Source organism: Carassius gibelio, chromosome A9, assembly GCF_023724105.1.
Source record: "Carassius gibelio isolate Cgi1373 ecotype wild population from Czech Republic chromosome A9, carGib1.2-hapl.c, whole genome shotgun sequence".
Taxonomy (NCBI): domain Eukaryota; kingdom Metazoa; phylum Chordata; class Actinopteri; order Cypriniformes; family Cyprinidae; genus Carassius; species Carassius gibelio.
This window is the reverse complement of record NC_068379.1, coordinates 5,998,500-6,023,137: the sequence shown is the minus strand read 5'-3', so window position 1 is coordinate 6,023,137 and position 24,638 is coordinate 5,998,500. Positions and strand designations below refer to the sequence as shown.

At 37.5% G+C, this 24,638-nt stretch overlaps 1 protein-coding gene across 17 annotated transcripts in view; it reads right to left on the bottom strand.

Annotated features, from left to right (window-relative positions):
* LOC128019527 (E3 ubiquitin-protein ligase MYCBP2) overlaps positions 1–24,638 on the bottom strand; it is an 87,407-nt gene that overhangs the window by 22,291 nt on the left and 40,478 nt on the right. For 9 of the 17 annotated variants that reach the window (XM_052605549.1, XM_052605550.1, XM_052605552.1 and 6 more), the window contains 23 exons: positions 23,309–23,501; positions 22,647–22,921; positions 21,065–21,286; positions 20,787–20,978; positions 19,241–19,447; positions 17,811–17,948; positions 17,549–17,727; positions 17,329–17,471; positions 16,881–16,981; positions 16,503–16,721; positions 15,617–15,839; positions 11,814–11,932; positions 11,448–11,535; positions 11,059–11,108; positions 10,801–10,973; positions 10,540–10,684; positions 10,261–10,467; positions 9,306–9,361; positions 9,101–9,216; positions 8,391–8,488; positions 7,070–7,186; positions 3,926–4,066; positions 1,019–1,240 (listed from right to left, as the gene is read on the bottom strand). In XM_052605549.1, the coding sequence (XP_052461509.1) occupies positions 1,019–1,240; positions 3,926–4,066; positions 7,070–7,186; positions 8,391–8,488; positions 9,101–9,216; positions 9,306–9,361; positions 10,261–10,467; positions 10,540–10,684; positions 10,801–10,973; positions 11,059–11,108; positions 11,448–11,535; positions 11,814–11,932; positions 15,617–15,839; positions 16,503–16,721; positions 16,881–16,981; positions 17,329–17,471; positions 17,549–17,727; positions 17,811–17,948; positions 19,241–19,447; positions 20,787–20,978; positions 21,065–21,286; positions 22,647–22,921; positions 23,309–23,501 (3,624 nt within the window). The remainder of the gene's footprint in view (positions 1–1,018; positions 1,241–3,925; positions 4,067–7,069; positions 7,187–8,390; positions 8,489–9,100; positions 9,217–9,305; positions 9,362–10,260; positions 10,468–10,539; positions 10,685–10,800; positions 10,974–11,058; positions 11,109–11,447; positions 11,536–11,813; positions 11,933–15,616; positions 15,840–16,502; positions 16,722–16,880; positions 16,982–17,328; positions 17,472–17,548; positions 17,728–17,810; positions 17,949–19,240; positions 19,448–20,786; positions 20,979–21,064; positions 21,287–22,646; positions 22,922–23,308; positions 23,502–24,638) is intronic. The other 8 variants (XM_052605560.1, XM_052605566.1, XM_052605565.1 and 5 more) reach the window with 6 other exon arrangements.

Below are 24,638 nucleotides of genomic sequence, written 5' to 3'. Positions count from 1 at the left end.
TAAAATGTGCACGATAACATTATTAAGCAAAAATACATAGTAAATTAATTTTTTTCCCTCCAGTACCGAAAGCAGAACCGATAATGTCAGATCTTACTGATACTACGGTCTTTCATAATTTAGCCCCAGGGCCAGTTTAATACCATGTTTCGGTACCCATCCCTAATCTACAGTACAGAAATAATATAATATAATATAATATTATACCAGAGTTTCTACAGTACAGAAATTATAATATAATATAATATAATATAATATAATATAATATAATATAATATAACATAACATAATATAATATAATATAATATAATATAATATAATATAACAAGGTATCTGCAGTAGAGAAATTATAATATAATATAATATAATATAATGTACTATAATATAATATAATATGGTATCTCTAGTATTGAAATTAGAATATATTATAAAATAACAATGTAACATATAAATAACATGACTTTTATAATAAATAGGCATAATTAATCAGAAATTACGCAATTATGTTTTGTTCCAAAACATGTGCTTGACCAATTCAGCTCTTAATTCCACATGTATCTTTTCCTGTAATACCGTTTCGAATTCCCGTTCCACATCCTAATTCAATTCAAATACAAAAACTTGAATTGAAAAGGAACAAATTCTTAATTTTGCTCAACCCTGGTGTTTAGAAAGTGGAAACTGAGATGACTTCAAGATTTTTTTTCCGTCATCACTGTTAATAGGTAATTAGGAATATTTATTCCTCATCACATCACACAGATTTTCCTACAGAGCATGCCAGATTATAGTGCACTGTTACTGTGCAAAAGCTGAAGCCATGCTTGGTGGTTCTTGAGAAGGGGCTTTAATAATGTGTACAGAACAACAACACACCCACGCCAGAGCCATAGCACATATGGCCTCTATCAGAAGACGCGAATGAAGAATTTGTGTTACAGAAACTGGAGAATTAGCAAGAAATCTGGCTAATTAATCATTAATTGGCAGCCACAGTAACACAGTTGGGAGTCCATACCTCGCCTACCGCCTTGACTTTGTTCCCCAGAACTAACATTCCAATGGGGATACCTCTAAGGTTTGGGCAGCTTCTGATGTTGTGACCCGAAGGTCCGGTCTTCACTACCTTATAAAGACCCGGTCCGCCACCCTGGCCTGCGCCCAGGTCACCAACATTGGCGTCATGGGAAGGGCGGCCACTGGTCTCCTTTCCATAATCATCCAAATTTGACCTGCCCTCCTGCAAAACCAAAGGACACTTGTTAATTGAATTTGAAAGCAAGTGGTACACTCTAAAATTATGTTCTTAAAATATTCAATCTATTTGGGATAAGTAGAAAATTAGTCTTCATTTTAGGGTCAATGACAAAAAGGATGTCCGATATGATGAAAAAGAAAATAACACTAACATAATTTGCCAACAGCAAGAATTACCTGCTTACATCAACAATACTGCTTCAACATACAAACAAGACAATCTTTACAAAGATCATCTCATCATTACTGTAGGTTGTGGGATGAAGATCATTATAACACACACGTAGAAAAGTGTGCTCCGTTGACTACTACTATACAGACATGCTGTACATAAACTGACAAAACAATCTTTTTGACTTTGTGTGAGAAAAAAAAAACATGCATTCACATTCAGATTTTTGTTAAAGGAATACTCCCCCCCCAAAAAATCCAATTATTATTATTATTATTATTATTATTATTATTATTATTATTATTATGCAATATATTCTTTCTTTTTTTTTTTTTACAATGGAACACAAAAGGAAAATTTTGAAGAATCTTTTCCATATATGGTTTGACGTCATTAACATCATCAAAATTATATGTCTAAATTATTTTTCTGAGTTTAACAGATGTAGTCAATATTAACGGTCATAAAAGTGCGCTAAAAATAAATTCACCTTTTGTGTTCCATAGGAGAAAACAGCATACAAAATTAAAATGAGATGAAAGTGAGTAAATACGAACATTTATTTTTGTGGGTAAACTATTCCTTTAAATCCTCATGCAACTGACTTTCAATTGTTTTAATAGTGAACTAAGACATGAAAACGCAAGAAGCTTTACCCAAGATTAACATAAATGTAATGTAATGATCATTAGGTTCTTATAACACATTTAAAACGTGTAACTGAAAACATTGTGCATACAAGGAAACGATAATGAAATATTTTGTTTCACTCGCACAATTTACAAAATTAAACATGCAACTCTGATGATTCTCCAAAAATCACTGGTGAAAAGCAAAGCAGCAGCCAAGCTACACACATCTCATCTTCTGACAACTCACCTGGGGAAAACAAGATAAGGTCGTCCAAGACAAAAAGTCGATATGCCTGACTCCTTGGCTAGCACTAAAGATATTCTAAGCAACAGATTATAAGCAAGTCAAAACACGGTTGGGAATCACCTTCAATTAGAAACGCAGATGGTACGGTCTTTTTTTTTTGGAAGAGATGGATTATAGTTTTCTTCACGAGTCAGTCAGAGAAGAATTTAAAGGCTGAGAAAAAGGTCTAGTAAACCAAACAAGAAGACTGTGATCGCAAATGCTCCAACTGCAGCACAATTTAAATCCCATCAAAACATGGCAAATGAAAGATAAGTCACATAAGAAATATGAAGACGCATAAATCTTCCAAAAAAGATTGGTGGTGTGTCATGCTGTTCCTACTGGGAGCCTAGACGCCATTTTCAAGTAATTATACTCTCAGAATCAAGGCTTTGGGTTAGGACTAGGCTTGTTTCGTGGCAGAACCTCATCAAAGTTGCGGGACCCCGACAGCTAATTTAGGGTGAGAAATTTCAACAGATCAACCACTTTTAAACCGATTGTTGAAAAAGCCTAATTGTGCAGATGAATCTTTGTCTGTTCATGAATGTCGATTATTTCAGATGTGTTATGTGAAGAGATTCAAGTTTTCATTGGGCCGCACTGAAGCAGCTCATCCGTCTATACTGTCATGACCAGGAAACAGCACAGCTTTGAACACTGATACTCATTATCACACAAGGGCTATTTTTCACACCACATATGATGAGTAACACCACAATAGGGCTGCACGATTAATAACACAGATTACGATTACAGCTGCGCAATAAACGAATCATGAAGCGCCAATGAAAGAATTTCCTGAAGCTGTCACCTTGTTCTCACATTGGAGTCTCCAAGTCTGCTTTGTGTTTTATTTCTGTTACTGAAGAAACATGACCTGACACTCAAAAAAAAAAAAGCTGTAGAAGCAAATCAAAAATAATCATGACGTTGCAATGTAGATGACGTAAAACCTAAAACATGCTGGAATACACTTCATAACTTTTGCACAGATTTTTGCCCTCGATTTACATTGTCATTTGGCAGACGCTTTTATCTAAAGCTACTTACGAATGAGGACAACAGAAGCAATCAAAAACTAACAGAAGAGCAATTATTTTCTTGACAAGGAATGTAATATTTAATGTGAACACTATCCATCAATCGTAATAAATGCGTTTAAAATAAAATATAATCAATAAATTATAAACTTTGTCATAATCATGCAGCCCCACAAAACAATGTGCACGAGTTAGTGTCTTTCAACCAGGAGTTATTAAGACAAGGGACTGGCAACATGCACCCAACCCTTAACACTTTCCATCCTGGTCTACGAGTGATCGTGCCCAAACTAAACTACACAGTAGCCCTAACACATGCAAAGACACATGTTGTTGGTCTCTCGAAGTAACTGACACAGCATGCTTGTAGACATTTGGGAGAGGGTCATTAGATGCCCATTATTCACTGGTTCATAAAGAGCCAAACAAGCCTAAACATGGCTGTAGTTAAGCTGGCACTTATAAACCCCGTCCCCAAATGAGGAGAGTAGGAGCTCTGGCTAATCTATGAAGGGGGAGGCCTTTTACTTACGTCGACAGGGACCAGGAGGCTTCTACCCAGATGCTGGTTAAAAGAGAGGCACCAGGCTTCAGTGTACCCATTCATGTTGGGAACATACTTCTTAACTGTCTCATCATTCAGTCTGAGCCAGACACCATCATCATTGTGGATCTATGGGAAACAAGCAACAGAGCGGAGCCATGCCCTCCTGTAACTGCTAACACGGCCCTTGCACGAGCCTCCGAGGCTGCAGAGCCAATCGTGTTAATGCATAGCGCCAACCAATTGAATTTATAGAGGATGTCGGAAAATGAGATGCATCATGTACACAGTTTGAAGATTTATGTATGTGTTATTGGTGGTTGCCAGCAGGGAACAACAGGACCTGTTCATGGGTCTCATGTTGAGGCTTCAACATGCTCAGCACAAGCGTCATGTGCCTAGGGCTGGGTATCATTCAGAAATGTTCGATACTGATACCTTGACTTCGACACTGGTTCCTAGGGCTGGGCGATATGGAGCAAAAAATATATATCGATATATTTTGCTATCTCTCGATATACGATATATATCTCGATATCTTTATAGGAAAAATAACCCGCCAAAACTACTGCAAAAACAAATATGCCAAATATTACATGTTTAGGGCCCTATGAAATGTTTTATTTTTTTCTTCACTATATGTTTTATTGTTACCTAATTCTGTGTTTTAGCCTGTGTAATTATTTAAATGCATAAAAACAACTTATTTTTTTTTTCTTAAAATAGCCTTACGTGAAATGTTTTTTCCCCTCTGAAATTCTGTGTATTTACATTTGTCTGGTTATCAAATGAAGGCATAAAATATTCATTTAATTTCTCTTAATTATTGAAAATTAAGCAAACCTTTTTTTTTTGGTAAACAAAGGGGATTTACTATTAAAAATAATACATGGAATAAATGTTGTGTGATATACTTTAAAATATGTTCGTTTCATTTTAATAGTAGTAGTAGTAGTAGGCTATGCACATTCTGCTGAACAATAGTAATAGATTTTTGGCAAATACTTTTATTTTGACGGGTTTACCTTTACAGTTCTGCTTATGTGAAACTACAGTCTATGATGTGATGTGACGCTAGTTATACTCAAATTAAACGGTCAAATGCTCATGAAGTGACTCTCAGTGCAGTTCTGGAGATGTTGTTCATGTGTTCATATCCTCGTTTAGTGAGAGGAAAGACGCCGAAATCACTGCGAGCATCACGCGCGTTTCCGTATGTGTAATAAACGAAGATGCGCTTCTGCACCATTCATTAACACAGACACGCAGAACATACTTTAAATAGACTTATAGGGCTTATATCCAGTCTAACAAGATTACATTACCTCAAAAACACATAGTTTACACAAAGCCATCATTTCTATTCACTTTCCACTGATTTACACGATCTGATGAGCATTAGCTGCTTCCAGCGCTGTCTGAATGCGTTTTCTCTTCCGTGAACGCTGTTCTGACTCGGAAGAAGCTGCTTATTGTATTCATCATATTACGCGTTCATAAACCACCCTGTTTCCGATGATGAACCTGCATTACACTTCCAGAAAAACATTTACAGGGATGAAAAATAAAGCTATTAAACACATTTAAAGTGAAAACACGTTTTCCTGGAAGCCTCACGAGAGCCAATCACTGATTTATGTATACATCGCACATTCTGCAGTCTTATTGGCTCACTGACTTTGATGAGAATAACCCCTTGGGTATCGAAATTTGGTACCGAACGACAAGACATTTTTCGAAACGTGATGGTATCAAGGCAATCCAGTTGGTGCCTAAAAAGTATAGAAGTTGATACCCAGCCCTACATGTGCCACTCTGAGCATGTGAAAAAACGCTGCAGTGTCATCAAAGGGTAACTTCTACAAGTTTGCCACTTAACAAAACAGCAGGAAGTTTACACTACCACTCAAAAGTTTGGACACAAATAGATAAAAAAACTACAAACATTTCCTTACTATGCGTTCCGAAAAAGTAACTTTAGTGCTAATTTTAAGCATTAAACACAGATCCAAATACGTATTAGACATTACAATACCATTCAAAAGTCTGGGGTCAGTAAGATTTAATTATTAAGAAATTACAGTAAGATATTAATACTTTTATTCAACAAGAATGCACTAAATTGATCAAAATGGATCAAAGATATTAAAGATTTTTATTTCAAATAAATGCTGTTTTCTACTCAAAGAATCCTGAAAAAAACTTATCAGTTTCCACAAAAATATTAAGCAGCATTTGAACTATTTTCAACTGATAATAATAAGAAATGTTTCTTGAGCAGCAAATCATCATATCAGAATGATTTCTGAAGGATCATGTGACACTGCAGACTGGAGTATTAATGCGGCAAAGTCAGCTTTGATCACAGGAATAAATTACATTTGTAAAATATATAAAAATATTTTACAATATTACTGTTTTTACTATATTTTTAATCAAATGAATGCAGAACAAGAGATTTCTACAAACCTAAAAACATCTTATTGACCAAACTTATGAACAATAGTGTATATAAATATAAAAACAATAAATAGCAGCTATTAAAAGATAATAATGTAACTAATAAGATAAATACACAAAGTATTCTTTAAAATAAAAAATAAGTGTGTCCAAAATTTTGACTGCTATGTGTTTTTGTAATATATACATAGCTTGTCCTGTCAAGCAAACATCATGCAGTTTTTCCAATCAGGAGTGCTTTGAAAGGTCAATGACAAACGGTTGAGCCACGGCTCCATGGTAAGGCTGTAGATGTCATGTGAAAGGGTCTTCAGAGCAACCGACAGCACTGCAGATGTGAAACATGGGTCTAATAGGAGCTATGAGTGTTTGGCATGCAGCAATGGGCTTTTTAGAAATTGGCTGGGATAGATATTATCTGTTTGAGATTGAACTACAGCCTCAGAGTCTCCTGCATGTGAATGAAGCAAAGGATAGGCAAATAAATGCTTCCGACCAAATCAAAGTCAATTTGAAAGCATTTGAAAGAGTTGCAGAAAATGTTTTAAAAGCCTTTCGTTTTAAAACACAGCATTAATTAATCATTCATAACTATGTTCACAGATGAAAGAAAGAGAAGTCAGAAAAGGAGTTTAATTCAGAACAGTCTGGCCGTATTCTAGTCCGGTTTACCTCGTCAATGAATGTGATGGTGCCATTGACTTGGACTATGCCTATCTGTTCGCTCTGCAGAGAAGGGTGACTACGCACGCGCAGCCCTGCGCTGTCCTTGGCCACAAATTTGCGCACCTGAGAGGAGCAGAGGGGGAGAGACAGAGAGACAGTGAGACAGATGAGAAGAGAAACTGCAGGAAGCAAGGAGTCACAGCACAGAGAGAACAGAACCAGCACATCCTGTCAGACGAGAGAAACCTCAGTCCATCTGATGAGCTGAAAGACATTCAGCAGCAAAGAGCAGGAAAGACATCTGATTTTGCGCAGTTGTGTTGCTTGTTTCCCAGTTTAATACACAGTAAAGAAATAAACAGTAGCACCATTTTACACTGGTATGTATAAATAGCATTGGCACCACACAGATATCTGCACTCCAATAGTCTAGTTTCTAGCTGTCCAAACTAACTTTTATTTATATATATATATATATATATATATATATATATATATATATATATATATATATATATATATATATATATATATATATATATATATATATATATATACACGCACAAGTATATATGCATGTATATATGTTCCATGTAGTCCCTCAAGTAATATGATCTACGTGTAAGCTCAGCATAAAATAATTACCAAATATTTATAATTAAAGAATAATTACAAAAATTCTGTTTAAAATAGTTTCAGATGGATATTAGCATGTCAAGCCACTGGATTTCCAGAAAAAATTCATCGTTTTAAAATCCATAAAACAAATGCTGTAATCATAAACTATATTCTTTAACAAAGAACATTTTTGATCATTTCTGGAGAATAAGTTGTGAACATTTACACCAGTTTCTTTCAGTTGAAAAGTTTGGGGTCGGGATGATTTCTAAAGAAATTAATACTTTTATACAGCAAGATGCATTAAAAGTAAGTATAAAGAGTAAATACAAGATTTTGGTTCCAAATAAATGCTTTCTATTCATTAAAAAAAACACTGAAAAAGTTTTCAGTTTTCATAAAAATATTAAGTAGCACGGCTGTTTTCAACATTGCTAAAAATAAGAAATGTTATTTGAGCAGCAAATCCGCATACTACGATTTCTGAAGGATCACGTGACACTGAAGACTGGAGTTATGATGCTGAAAATTCAGCTTTGATCACAGGAATAAATTACACTTTAAAATATATTCAAATAGAAAACATACAACCTTGGTGAGCAGAAGAGACTTCTTTCTAAAAAATCTTACCGACCCCAAACCTCTGAAAGGCAGTGTAAAATGAATGGCTGAAGTGGTCCGGCCCGAATGAAAGAATCTGGGAGCTCACCTTGCTTGGCTGAGGTTCAGCTTTAGGTTTGACCATCTGTGTACCTGGAGGGATCATTCCTTTGGGTGGGTCTTTGACCTCCACCTCCAGGCCAGCATCTGAAGATACACTATTCTCGTCAGCAAACTCATTTCATGAGCTCTTGATACACAACAGCAATAAACCATTTTATCATGTAAACACAATTGTCTTTTTTTCTAAATCTACTTCAGTGTTTCCCACAGACTTACACTCTGTGTGGCGGCACTTCCTCTGGGGGAAATATATATGTATATAAAGTAAATATAAAACAGCAGGCGGGCTGATTGCAAATTCATTCACTGCCAGTAGGAGGTGCTTTTGGAGCGGCAGAAATAGCGGTTTTAGTGGTAACGGCTGTAAACCAAGCTGCTCTCGTGAACACTACTTTATCAGGCATTATAGGAAAGATTTAATGAAAATGACATCAAAACTTTTCTGAAGACAATCGGTTCCATTCAAATATACATACATATAAAAACAGACATTGCATGTTGATTTTGAAACGTGCAGTGCTCATGTTTTTTCAACGAAATTAAAGCCTTCTGGAAAATCTATTGTGGCAATCAGTGTTGACATTGTGGCGCGTCGCTACAAATAAATAAGTGCATGGGAAACACTGTACTTGAGCACTAGGAAAATTTGACCACCCTCCGAACAAAGAAGATTCATAAATACTGAAAAGCAGTTACCAATCTCAATGCCATCGATGGTCACATGTATGGTGTAAAGCCCGACAGCACCAGGAGTCCAGTTAGCACTGTACGTGCCGTCTGTGTTTGCCCGGATAAGCATGTTCTCACTGGGTCTGAGTAAACAAACAAACTGAACATGACGCCTGTTCTGATATTTGAATTTGTAAATTATATGTGACAGGTAGAACAGTAATCTTTGCACCTCTTTGGTGTCGGTGAGGCGAAGCGAAGCTCTTCAAAGGAGTAATTTTCATATGCCTGAATAAAAAAAAGCCCAAAAAAAAGCAAGTGAAATGCAGTGAAAATTCACCCTATTTATTTTGAAAATTTATGTTTTTGATCTCCATCCATGCATTTTTTGCTCGGTTGTACATCATGATACAGAAGAAAAGATCTGTTGCCAATTTTGTTACATCTCAACTTTAAGTGTGACTTAAGTGTCCAAATAAATTTATTTTGTATACATTTTACAGAAAATATTATTTATATATATATATATATATATATATATATATATATATATATATATATATATATATATATATATATATATATATATATATATGATGATTTTTGTTTATTGAACAATGTTTTTCCTGGTTTCCACATTAGTGGCGTTTGTTCTGATGATAGAATTTTTCTCTGAATTTGATGTTATTGATTCTGTGGCGAATTCAACTGCTTTCTTCCCTTTCTTCGCTCTCCCAGCGCTGTTTATAACGGTGTTGCGTAATCGAGATCAGTCCACAGCTCTGGCTCGAGCAGATAAATGGTCTGCGCTGCGTAGCCTAAATGAGTAGTGCAAGTTTGTTTCACTTTCGGTTCGTTTATCCAAGAATCGCAGAATCGCAAAATCCTGGAGGGACTGACCTTACATTCTGACCGAAAAATTACAATACCAACATTTATGACTGGCTTGGTTTCGTCATTGTCAAACATTAATTTATTGAAATTTTATTTTGTCAGAAAACACATTTTGTTGTTGCATCTCATTACACGTTCGGGAAGATTATAGTAAAATTAAAATGCGGCCTTTGCAATTTGATAATTGTATTAAGCCGTCTCACGATTCCAGCTTTATATTAATCAACTGGGCTGTCCCAGTCCTACTCATTTTTGGAGCTACCATAATTATAAAGTCAAGAGATGAGAGGAACCTTCATCATGGTGATGGCGATATAACGGGCCTCTTTGATGATCATGGGCTCATATGTCGCCTCCAGTTTGGGAGGTGGGTGGCCCCCGTAGGTGAGGTCAGTGCCTGATGTGGAATTAGAGGAGCTGCCTGGCAAACGCTGTAGCTTCTTCATGTTCTCCTGCTGGATGGACTTCTTCTGAGAGACAGGAACAGCCTTGACTTCAACCTACAAACACAGCAGAGAGGCTTAAATGTGCTGGTATCATAACACACCATTTGATTCAAGAAAGATGCTAACCTTCATGTTTGGCACATGCACAACATCTCCATATTGGTCTTTGGTCTGCACCACAACAGTAGTGGGCCAGCCACAGCGGATGTCGTCTTTGTTGAGTATGAGCGAGGTCTTCTGAGGGTCTGCGTAGGAGTCTGGCTGAAGCCACCTGGGATAGCAGAATGGTAAAGATGCTAGTACGAGGTCCAGGTATTGAAGAATGTATAGATGGTACATATTAGATGCTTTATGAATAAAGGGAGCTGAAAAATGTTGGAGGCAGACCTGGCGAGCCGTCCTCCGCTGGAGTTCTGCACACAGGTGATGAAGTCCTCTAGGAAGGAGTGTTCGTTAGTCTGCAGGTGCAGTGGCAGGTTCCCCTCCAGCGCCTCTAGGATTGTGGGCGAGTGAGAGAGGGCCAGTCCCTTCCCCAGGAGCCCTGAGTGGGCTTTACAAACCTGCTCAACACAAGCACACCATTAGAGTTTCACTATGATGATGATACTGCACTCACAAACACCAAAACCAGTTCTAATCCAATACCTGGAGTGAGGCTTCCTCTAAAATCTCCAAATCCTCCTCCAGTTCATTTCCTGTAAGATGGCACATAATTCATATAATCAGATCAAGAAGCATTACCGCCATCGCCTACTGGAGGTTATGGATCAGAGACTTGTCATGCACTTTTTTGATTAACAACGTTACAAACCGTTTACATAGAAGCATAGCTATGACAGAAACGGCTAAAAAATATATTTTTTGAAAAGCCATATGAACTGCTCTTTAATGTTAATTAATTTTCAATTTTCAAAGCTGAAAATGTATTAAAAAAATAATTACGAGGAGTTTGATCTTTAAATCATGAGCTGTTGGTATCATTACAGTTTCTCCATGCATCTTCTTCAGCTCTGGAAAGCAGCAGTCATTCTTACCTATGGGTAGGGCAAGATCCTTTTTCATGAGTGCAGCGGCACACACGCTTCCCAAATAGGCCAATTCCTTCTCCAGCTGAATAATCCCCTGAAACCACAGCCACATTTATATTACATTCAGATTTACAGCTACATGACAGATGCATCAAATACAGAAGCAGTATGGATCACTAATCCTTCCTCGGGTCCAAAACCATCCATAATTGAGATGCTGCTAGTGGTAAATATAAAATAACTTCATTTAGGATGTCCAAGCTGAAACTGTTTCCAGCCAGTTCAATACACATGCTTGTATGAATTAAAGAAATGTTTCGTTTCGATACACGAAGGTTCAAGGTTAAGACACATCCATATTAAATTTTATACCTCATCAAGACCAGGGTTAAACTCATAACCGACGGCTACACATTTGAATCCGTAGAAACAGGCTTTCTCGTCCTTCACATAATCAGATGCCGTTTCCAAGGAGAAGTGGGCTTCGTTACCTTACATTAGAGAGAGTAAATCAGTTAATGAGGGACTCACTGTAGCACAACTCATTTTGAATAATAATCTTATAAAAGTTGCAGGGCTATTAAAGTAAAACTACAACCATAAAAACTACAACCTTGAGCATTTACTTTGAAGTAAAATAAATGTTAACTGAAAAAAATAAAATAAAAAAAATAAAAATAAAAATAATAATAATAATATAAAAAGCTTCAGGTATTTAAATAACAAACTAAAAGAAAAATGAATAAAAACCATATAAACTAGGGCTGTCACGATTCCTCGATTCAATAATAAAAAATAAAACCTCAACTGCAATATGTCCTTGTTGAGTAACTGGCAAAATACTGAGAATCCATGAAACACGTTATTTCCATTTTCCAAGGCTGCATGATATATTAAAATCAATAATAAAACACAATGCTACTGTAATTCATAAACGCTACAATTAAATTAAATAAATGTATGTGATGCAGGTATAATATGTGCACTTTAATTATTTTCATGTGTTGGTTATGTACGTGCGTGTCAGAGTGGCTCCGTTCAGAGTAAATGCTGCTCCACACAAACAGTTATCATTTACATGTGTGGTGCATGTCTTTGCAAACTGCTGTGAGTTTGGGTTTATTACAACATTCATCTGAGAACACAATGCACTCCATTTCATCAGACCTATGCAACCTATGCAAATACAGGAGAACACCTCAATTTCTTTCTCAATATGCTAACTGTTCATCACAACTTCAAAAAAGTTCAAACCATCGCTCTGAGTTACACGTTTTGATGTCCACATATTCAAGAATTACAGTGGCTGAAGCATTACTTTCTTGAAGAAACGGCCAAATATTAAAGATTAAGTGGACTTTTGGGTAACACTTTCTATGAACCCTGTTTTAATAACACATAAGGGTATGCTTAAGGCATTATAATTAGGGCCGGGACTTTAACGCGTTAATTGAGATTAATTAATTACACAAAAAATAACGCGTTAACTAAGATTAATTAATTACAGATAAAAAATTCCCGCATTTTTAATAACTTATTTTTGCACCGCGGAACGTTTCTCACTGGATGAGTTTCGGCGGGACCGATTATACTGAAGCACCAACTAGCATTCGCACCAAGGGGCAAGGAACTCGACCGGAAGTTGAAGTCGGGCGGGGGCTGCCATCTTTTAGCAGAACTTCACTTGCGTTAGCATTCCCATTGACTCCCATTCATTTTGGCGTCACTTTGACAGCGAATAACTTTACATCTGAGGCGTTTAAAGACTTCGTTTGTCCATTATTTATTTCTAAAGATACACGACAATGTATAAAGGGCTCCATTACCTTCTATGTTACATTATGGCCCCGTATAAACAGTTTTTGTAAAAAATAGGCTAACGATTGCGTCATAACCACTCGGCTCTCTGTCGCATTACCGTACAGACAGGAGGAGAAGCTCGCAGGCAATTAACTTAATATGGCGTACTGGCGTTACATTTTAAAATACTATACAAAATAATTAATCAGAATACTTACTCCTGCTCACTCACGACAAAGAACTCCCCGCTCAAGCTCGCCGTCTCTGTAAGATTAACGATGGCAGTTTGCACGCACAGCCACTTAGAAGATTTACATCTGTCAGACAGGTTGCTGACGTCGTCAAGCTTCGTTTGAGTCTGCGCGTCAGAAACGGAAGTGCTAAAAAACGCTAAAACTGGGCTTCATTTGTCTCAATTGAGTTCCAATGGGGTCGCTGTGTCCATTTCTTTTACTGTCTATGATTCGCACATCACTGCAGCACATCGAGCCTCAAGTATCACCTAAACGCAAAACATATAGCAGCTAGCATGGACTTTACATTTTATGTTGAACTATGTATTATTTTGTTGGTGCAACAGTTTATGTTGAACTCTTTATTGTTTTGGCCAAGGTTATTGAGAGTTGGACTTAGTATGTTATGGCCTCTGAAGCAACAGAGAGATGTTTTCTAATAGTCAGGGTTTCCAATGTTCTGAATGTAATTGACAGTATTGTGTTTTACTTAAAAAACACTTTACAGAAGGTTCCAGCACCTATAAGCTTCCTGAATTTCTGAAATTTACTATTTCTAAATTGTTTCTAAATATGCTATTGCTACACTTCATGGCAAAAATTGCACTGGTCTGCTAGACTTGGTTGAACAAAAATAAACAATATTTTGTTGCTTAAGCTTATGTATTCAGTCATTATTCAATGGTATACTATAAATCCATGTGAAAAAAAAATTACTTCTCACTGTTCTCAGGTCAAATATTTATCTGCGATTAAAATGCGATTAATTTCGATTAATTAATTACAAAGCCTCTAATAAATTAGATTAGTTTTTTTAATCGAGTCCCGGCCCTAATTATAATGAATACACAATGCCTTATAAAAAACCTTATAATGTTGTATCGTCTCATAAATAAGCATAAAACAACTGTAATACATTGTAATACTTATTCATTTTTGATTATAACGTTTAAGAGTATGTTTACTTATAACACAATTAATACCATTTTTAATCCACTTGGAATGGATAATATCGCATGGTGACATTGTTTATCTAATATCTTGTGAGAAGTTAGGAGTGGTTGAGTGTATTTGAGTGTTTCCTGTGAGGTTTTGCTGTGAGCTAGTCTAAAATCACTTTCATATTATTATTATTATTATTTTATTACTATATTGGTATTATTATTTATAAGTGATCTTTGTCTGCTTTAAGTAAAGTGAAGTTACATTATAAAGCCTTTTGGATGTTTTCATGAAGACTTTTACAACATAAGGTTATTAATAATGCATTATTCATAAATTATAACGCCTTACAACCTTATAATGTATTATAAATACAGGCTTCATAGAAAGTGTTTCCGACTGGATATTTATCTTACAAAAATGCTTGGATGCGCTACAGGGGGTCTTTGTTCACTTTATTACAGATCTGTGCACTTTATTTTATGTCTTCTGAACTGTTGACAACAAATACCAGCTTAAACCTCAATGAAAGACTTGGAAGAACAAGGAAATATTTTTAATTAATTTTTATATTTTTAATATAACTTTGATTGGATTATTCTGAAATAAGAAAGTCACATACAACTAGGATGCCTCGAGGGTGAGTAGAAGATGGACACATTTTTTTTCTCGGGTGAACTAACCCTTTAAAGGCTATTGTTCACTTAAGTCTATATTTATTATCACAAAAATTCACTATCCGTTCACTTGATTAATCGTCAGAATAATAGACTGATTAATCATTACTTACAGCTGTAATATAAACAAAACAAAACTACAAAAGAAATAAAACCGGTTTCAAAAAATTCATAAAAACTAATAGTATCTTAACGATACTAAAATATCACTGATAAGCTGGCATCTGCGAATATAATCACAGTCCTCGTAGAGATAACATTCTGTAAACAATCCCACAATCTTTCTGACTGGGCTCTGATGATTACCAACCCTCTGTGGGACAAAATAAACCAGATTTATCTGCTGACAATGTAAAGACTCCTGCTCAAGGGCCTGAAAGTGATGTTAAGTAAATATCTCGATAAATGTCTTCTTTTTAATTACGGAACATTAACAAATACCCAACAGCATGTTAATCAGAATGAATGCCCAAGTAAACATTGATAAAGCTCTGAATTTGGCTGTCTGGGAGATCGCTGTTACCTGGCAGCACCAAGACAGTGGTGGGCCAGCCAGTGGAGCCAGAGAACTTCTTGAGCTCGGTCCAGCTGTTGATGGTCTCGTGAGCCAGAGCTTTGGAGCCAAGCCCAGAGAAGTGCATCGAACGGCTGGGGATCAGCAGACGGAGGACATCTTCTGGCTGTGCCGTGCCACACTGAGGATCAAACTCAACTGTTATCCAGCGAACGCAGTCTGGAAAGGAAACCTGGAAACCAGAAAAGGGGAATGTTTTTGAACCACTCTTATGAAGGTAAACTTGTAGTACAGCATCTCAGTTTGTGACAAGCTGACTGGATGTTCTAGGTGGTTGTTTAGGGTTTACTGGGTGGTTGACTGGGGTGCTGCTGGGGATTTTATTGGGTGTTCTGGGTGTATGTTTAGGGTGTTGTTGGGTGGCTGATTAGGGTGTTGCTGCGGAGCTGATTGGGTGTTGCTAGGTGGTTGTTTAGGGTATTGTTGAAATGGTTGGGTGTTCTGGGTGATTGATTAGAGTGTTGCTGAGGAATTGACTGGGTGTTCTGGACGGTCGATTAGGGTGTTGCTAAGGAGTTGATTGGTGTTCTGGACGGTTGATTAGAGTGTTGCTGAGGAGTTGATTGGGTGTTCTGGATGGTTGATTAGGGTGTTGTTGGGGATTTTTTTGGTAACTAAATACCAAACTGACTACTTTTTTATGGTTGTCAAGAACAATCGGACAATGTTAATATCCAGTGTTGTAATCAGTTTCTAAAGTGTTATGGGTGGTTGCTAGACCAAAGTTATTCTAGTTAGTTGGCAGGGTGATAAACAGGTTAAACAGGTTGCTAGGTAATAAATAATTACATTTGACCTTATTCTGTTGAATATTAGGAAATAAGAACTAATGTACCTTGTACTGGGTGACTGCAGCCTGCTTGTAAGGGTGATCACTCTCTATGACAGCATAATGATTAGAGGTTGTGCAAGCTGACAGGCCCTGCTCCGGCTGGTTCCCTGTGGTGCTGTCTGTGGACTGGTTGGGATTGAAAGCAGGAGGGGCATATTTCTGGTTCAGGGCAGAAACAGCTGGAAGAAGTTCCTGCACCAAACCAAACACCTCCACCGCAGCCTAACAGAACACAACAATTACAAATATAACACAGTTAGACATCAAGAAAGATACTGTGAGAAAATGGAAACTAACAACACTTGACTTGGTGGAGGACACATTATCACATCAAGAGCTAAGGTTGCCAATTACACACACACACAAAAAAAACTCCCTTACCTTAGGGACAGAGGCAGCCACAGGACCAATGTATGCCAAAATAAGTGGAAGCAGCATTGAGAAGAGACTGGAGGAACTCAGGAGTTCTGGAATGTCTTCAACTGTGGAGACATCAGTAACGTCAATCAATCTACATCCAACAGAGTAAACCTCAAAAGTTATCAGACTATACATCATTTATAAAAAATGCTGTATCTCATGCTGTAGTGAACATTAAATTTGAATTACATTCTGGTAATAAGAATGAGATCATTTACATAAGTTTAATGATAATCCCAAAATAATGTAACAATGTGAAATGCTCGTGTTTTAAGCAAAATATAATTCCTTATCTCTATCAAATTAACATGAGCTCACAAATGATGTGATTGTGGTGTAGGACTATGCATTTTTCAACCAATCGCTGATGGGGATGTCTAAAGTGGAAGCCTAAAGAAGTGATCCTCACCATCCACAGCAAAGGCCCTGTGGAGGAGATCTTTGGCCGCCCGTACCACCACACTGACTACAGAAAGAGCACGACTGCAGTTCTTGTCCTCTTCATTGGCTTTGCTTAACAGCTGTGACTGCAGGTCGCCGTCATATTCACTCCTGTAGCAAACAATAGGTGTCAATAAGATGTACATCCTTCATAAATAAGAAGGCAGAGAAAGGAATATGGTACAGACCTGTAATAGAGAATCTGAGGAATCTGGCCTCTGGTCTGGTTGGTGCCATTGCTGCTCAGGCTGCAGGTGCTGAAGGTGAAGGTAACTCCATCAGAGCACTGTACGGTGGTTATGCCTCCGTCCCCATTGGCTGTGCGGCTGCCATAGTTCCGCAGGCGGACAGCATACTTCACATTCTCCTGCAACATCAACAGGGTGGAAGTGAGTTTGCGCTGAACTCAAGTTCATGCTTCGCGTGATTCATGTGTAAAATCCGCAGCACCTTCAGAGGAACAGCTTTGTCCAGACGGATCTCAGCGATGTCACTCGGGGAGTCGTCGGTGCTGTAAGTGCCTTTGACCAGTTCTAGAGACGTCCATCTGTGGGAGTGGGTGGAATCTCCAGGGTGCTCCGTCTGAGCCTGACGAAACGGGACAGATGGACAGAACAGGGACACAGAGAAAAACAACAGTGTAAGACATCGGGACAGCTCATTCACATGCGCAAACTTGAAGGAACGGTTCACACAAAAATGAGTTGACTAGGCACCAAGTACCATTTTTTCATAACACAAGTCATTTTTTTATTGTTTGGAACAAATATGCATAGCAGCCTATTCATTAAAAAACAAAAATGCAGTCAACCAGACAAAGATAGACAACTCAGTTTAAATGATGTGTTGTACAGTAGGGCTGTGCTGGACATTGTGACAGTGCCCCATCCTGGTGGTACACCATTTTTGCCCATGTGAAGGTTGGTGTTTTATATGGATACTGGGACAGAGGTGAAGAACAAAGCCATGCTTACAATAGTTAAGCAATCAAACAGTCATTAATATGGAAACTTTTGGATATGTGCAAAACTGAGAGGTATGTGGGCCCACAAATTTGGATTAAGTTTTGTATTGTTTGGCGAGCCACACACCTTTTTTTCCACGATTGTAACAATATTCTATGAGTTATTGTACTGGACTAAACATGAAATCTTTTGTTTCTCTTCTCAAATTCTCACCCTCTGTCTTAACTGCAGTGGATTTCTGTTTATAGTATGGGATTTAAACATTTATTAAAGTTACTTTTCCTATGTTCATTCACTTTTAATCAGTGTTTTCATTCTTTAATGTGGTAAAGTAGAAAAACACTGTTGATCTGCTATATTTTTATTTCTCAAATTCATACATTTTTGAAAGATATTGTTCAGTGCAAGAAGTCAACTGGAGGTGAATTAGAAATGACTGCTGCCTGTGTGTCTGTACAGAAATGCTGTATCTTTTGGTTTCAGTTTTTATTTCTCTCAGCACAGCACTTTTCCCACACGCCATATTTCAGTTGCTTAGGCTTGGCGTTTACAACAAATGACACTATCATTTGGTTTATTAAACTATATTGTTTTAATCTTGTTCTGATTACCATTAAATTAAAGGGAGGTTTTGCAGAGTAAGAGCTCAGATGCAGTGTTTTTTTCCCTTTTTTTCCAGAAAATACAGTCATTTAGTCACATGGACTACTTTTATAATACTTTTCTGGTGCTTTTTTTGGATCTAGACAGACATGGGCACAATAAACTCTTGTTGTACAGAAAGGATCTGTATGAAGATAAATGCTCCTTTTATGTGCCACGTTAAAAAGATCAGGATATGGGTATGAAACAAGATAAGGGTGAGTACTGTTGTTTATTCCTTTAACAGTCAGAAGTCTAGCTTCTGAGACTTACATCATCAGCGAGCACCTCCAGCTCATACTCATGGATGCCTCCTCCTCCGTACACACAGAAGCCCACCAGCACCACCCCTGGCTTGTCCATCATGAAGCAGATGGCATCGGGGGAGCCGTTGCCTGTGTTCCAGCTGCGTCCTTGGCTGGTCTTGGTGAAGCGGTTCGGGGTGGCCTTCACAGAGTGCAGGGAGTTCAGTCCGTCCACCTGCACAACAACAGTGAAGAAGTTTCAAAAAGTGTAGGCAGATGCAACATTTGTAATTGTTTTGGAATAGCAGCACATTAAAGGGATAGTGGGGTCATTTTAGGGTCATTTTTCTGTCCCTTTAAGATGAAGCATCACTTGTTTTCCCAGCAGGTGGCAGCGGGCCAGGTAACTGAGGGAGGATGTTTTTGTTATTGAACAAGAGCCTCTATGAGAACCACCACCTAAAACCATGCTTTTCCTGTGATACTGCAAACAGCCAAAACTCTGCTAGCGCTCATATGATTTATATTCCTCCTTTAGAAAAGGACATTGTAACAGAAGTAAAGCAGCTGTAACACTCTCCATAACACACTCTAATAGAACATGACAAGCCAGTTGCTACAGCAACGAGCCAATGGCCTTTCCCAAGTGGCCGGAGAGAGACAGACTGCAGCAGACTGTTGTGTTCCTGTGGAGGACACACCTGTGCTCATGACTCATGACTAGTACGGTCTTATTGATCAAACTGCAAGTCCAGGTACTAAAAATACATTAAAATAAAATGTCAAATAAAATAAAATAATATAATATAAAATAATAAAATAAATAATTGTTAAATTAAAGATCAGTATTTGTAAAAGATAGTAATATCAAATCAAACTGACAGCAACATTAAATTGTTTTAATTAAATTACATACACACACACACACACACACACACACACACATATATATATATATATATATATATATATATATATATATATATATTTTACATATAATATTTATTTTCTAATATATTTTGAATATATCTTGAAATACTTTCAAATATATTGCATACTAAATTCCTCTTTTTTTATGTCTCAGACACACAACCACATATAGTATGACATGCAGGTAATTTGACTCTCTGCAGATACTATAAACATTAGCATAAGAATAACATATAAATAATGTATAAAAAGTCAGAATTGAAATTATATAAATTGCCATGAATCAGAAATGTCCTGGTTCAGGGCTAAATAGCTTAAATATACCAAAATATCAATAACTATTAACACACCGAAATGAAACCTTTTAAATAAAGGACATGGGACCGGGATGTTTAGATCTTTCTGGATGTGCAGATCTTTCGGTGGAGCTCTATGGATAAAGATTCTGTGAAGGATCCTCTCCTTGAGGATCTGATGATGTCATTTCTGCTGCACCATCTAAAAGCTATTTATGGCCAGTCAGTGGCTGTAATGCAATTAGAGCAGCAGGCGAATGCTCTGCGGACAAAGAGATGAGGAAGAGTGTGTGTGTGTGTGTGTGGATGAGAGGAATGAGAGGGAAGCGGGAGACTCGTCCTCCTAACCTCAGAGCCGAGAGCAGAGGCGGTGAGCTCACTGACGATACTGGCCAGCAGGCCACAGGTGTTGGACACCAGATGAGGAGAAAAGAGCTCAACCTCCTTCCTCAGACTCTTCCTCACAGGAAGCACCACAATGACAAGCATCTTCTCCAGAACCTCCCGGAAAGTCGTCATGCCCATGAGATTCTCTTCCGTCTGAACAAAATACGATATAGAGAATCTGTAACAGCTGGAGAAAGATAAACGTCTTAATTTGAAAAACGAGGGCTGTTAGTACTCACGTGGCTGAGCTTCTCCATGTGTGCCACCAGTAGGGGGAAGCGGTGAGCGAGGGCAGAGTCGTTCTCAGTGCTGACCTGCTTGGCGAGGGAGCGCAGCAACACCTCCCCGTCGTACGCGATGGGCAAGATGGACGTCAGCTTGACCGACGTGTGACACAGCGCTGACATCACCGCGGCCAGTAGACGGCTGCTCGACGTGCGGAAGTTCGCCTCCTGAATGTCCTGGAGGTCAACATGAAGGTCAATGTTATGATCAGTAGAGCCTTTGCTGCATCTAACCAGACTGTATGTCTGATAGCAGTAAAGTGATAAATATATTGCTCATAAATCTGAAAGCAAATATATGGAGGCTGCGCATCTTTTTCTGAGACAATCTCTTTGATTTAGTGTGTCACTGGAGATATTTTAGAGCTCAGATTCATCATCTCTAAATCTGTCTGGAGCCTCATTTGCAATGTGAGCTGGGAACTGGAAGTGGTTCAGCTGAAAAAGCATCTCTGTTAAAGAGGATCTTTAGATTAATGTAAAAAAAAAAAATAATAATAATAATAATTATATGTACATTAATAATAACAAAATTATGTCACATTTCACCCCCTGAAAAATCTAAGGAAAAAATAAAATGTAATTATTTTTTTCAAAGGTATTAACAAAAAGCTTAATTGAATTGCAAAGTTGTATATTTTCCCCTCTTATGTTAACATTTTCAATCAAAATAAAATATTCATAAAATATGAACCATTATTACAATACAAAAGAATTACAATATAAAAATCATAGTAATAATAATAATGAAATGTATAAATTAGTAAAATTGTAAAAATACACATTTACAAATTAGCATATTATCCATATAAAAAAATGACAAGCATGTGTTATGCTACATGTATCCTAAATATAAAAAAACTGATTACATTTTGAACAATAACTACCCTATAATAGGATTTTATTTGATTTATACAAAATATAATTGATTTTACTTATTTTTGTGAAATGAAGACAGTCTTGACAGGATTATTGAGATTCATCGATTTATGATTAATAGACTAGCAGAAATGAGGCCATATCAGTCGTTTGCAGATTTAAGAACAACGTTAAACTGTAATGACGTGTTCACACCAAACGTGAAGTGAATATGCCCATCTCGGCCCTAGCTCTAGATTACTCGCAGGATGTGTTTATTCGCGTAAGTGATGCGAAAAACATTTGCGCAGGTAATCAACCATGGTGAGGATAAATACGATTGTACACCATACAGAGGTGCACACAAATCAGGATTTCGGGCTGCCTGCAAATGGCTACAACAACGCAATCCTTCATTTTCTGATTCAATAAAAAAATGCCAATGAGCTCAGGCGAGTTTTCACTTGAGTAAGAATTTGCTTAGAAACTTGCACGGAAAACGTGATTGAGACGAATATCACACGTTCGCGGCAAACGCGTTGAACTTTACAAGTCATTGCAAATTGGCCTTTATTCACGTCTTTGCATTGACTTTGTATGTAATCCACTCGAATAATTAAATTTGCGTTTGGTGTGAATACACCGTTGCTCTAGATGATCTGGTGCTGCTGGTGATCACCTGGTCCAGGCAGTTGAGCAGGTCACAGAGGCAGGCCCACTGCAGGGCCGGCGTGGGGTAGAACGAGTGGAAGCAGGCGGTGAAGGTGTTGTGGCACTCTTGCAGCACGGCCTCCAGCAGTGTGAGGGGTTGACTCAGATACCCCTGCGGGTCGTTGTCCAGCTTGGTCAGGCAGTTGTCCATCCCCTCTGACAGGATCTTCTTCAGGAGGCTGCGTGTCTTTCCTACACACTCCGCCAGCTTGCTGGACTCCTCCACAACCGCTTTGGTGCTGGCTAGATAGGAGACACAAACAGGCATCTGTATCTCAATGGAACTCCACTTGTGACACTGACAGCTCGACTCAGCAAGAAGTGACAGCACAGATTCAGTCTATAACAATAAGTCCGGATGACAAGGTATAGTAGTACAGGGTCAAAAGAGTGACAGCTGTGCTCAAAATCAATCTAACTTAGCCCCGCACCCCACTAGCTGGATTTTCAGTCAGTTTTCAGTTGTTGGCTTTACTTGCACGGCTGCAGGAGTAACAGAATGACTGAAAGTGGGCTGTCTTGAGTGCAAGTTTTCAGCAAAAATAATATGCATATGTGATATACCCTACAAAAACCATTCGAGCTAATGGGACGCCATTTAACATTATGAGCAGAAATGGCATATAATACCAGAAATGGGGAAGATCTCGCAGATGTAGACGCGCAACAGTCGCAGGCAGCAGGTCCCCACAAAGCGCAGGCGCTCCAGGTCCAGAAGGGTGGCTGTGAACTGGAAACCCTTCAGGCCCCTCAGCTCCTCCACCCCCAACACCAGCGTGGTCCAGCTCCAGTGCAGGACGCTCAGCAGAGACTCGAAACAGTCCTGATTCAAGAACAAACACACATCGCTGGGAAATGAAGCAAGGAGCTGACCTATTATTAACTTGGCTTGCACAAAGCGGAAGACCGCATGGAAAAAAAGCACCAAGAGTCAAGGGATTTCCTTAAAGAATAACAAGCAATAAAATACACTGAAGTATAAACCCGTCAGGATTGGCTGCTGTACATCTATCGCTTGCCAATTCTATTTTTTAAAGGGTATAAGGATGGAAATGTTGTGTTGTGTTGCTAACATATCCTTTTCAGGAAATACCAGGTCAACACGAGCACATTTATGGGTCAGTGACAAACAAGGTTACTAGAGATGAAAAGGAGATATTTGAACATCTAATATCTAACGTGTGCCAAGTAATTATATATTTATGTCAGTTTCATACATTAAAAAAAATAACTTTCAAACAAATTTGGACTCAATAACTTCAAATGCTGTAACCATCACATAAAAAAAGTCACATCCCAAAAGATTTTCAGCACACACTGAATACACACGAGTATATACATTTGATTCATAAAAATATTTTTTCTAAATATTTTTTCACAAATATTATGAATTTTTAAATTGCTTATATTTTGATGCTTTCTTGTTTTCTTGAACCATGTAAAAAAAAAAAAGACTGTCAAAATGTGAGCATTAAGTTGTTTGATATATTTTGTATTTTATGTAGATAATATCAATTTATTATGCTAGTTGTTATTATGCTACATATATATATATCATATCATTACATTATGGAAAATAATGAACTTTTATCACAATATGCTAATTTTTTGAGAAGGACCTGTATATACATTAAACATATATATATGTTAACATATAACATATATATAACATACATATAATTTAATATACATTAAATTAAACTTTCATATATTTTAGATTCATTGCACACCAACTGAAATATTTCAGGTCTTTTATTGTTTTAATACTGATGATTTTGGCATACAGCTCATGAAAACCCAAAATTCCTATCTAAAAAAAAATTGCATATTTCATCCGACCAATAAAAGAAAAGTGTTTTTAATGCAAAAAAGTCAACCTTCAAATAATTATGTTCAGTTATGCACTCAATACTTGGTCGGGAATCCTTTTGCAGAAATGACTGCTTCAATGCGGCGTGGC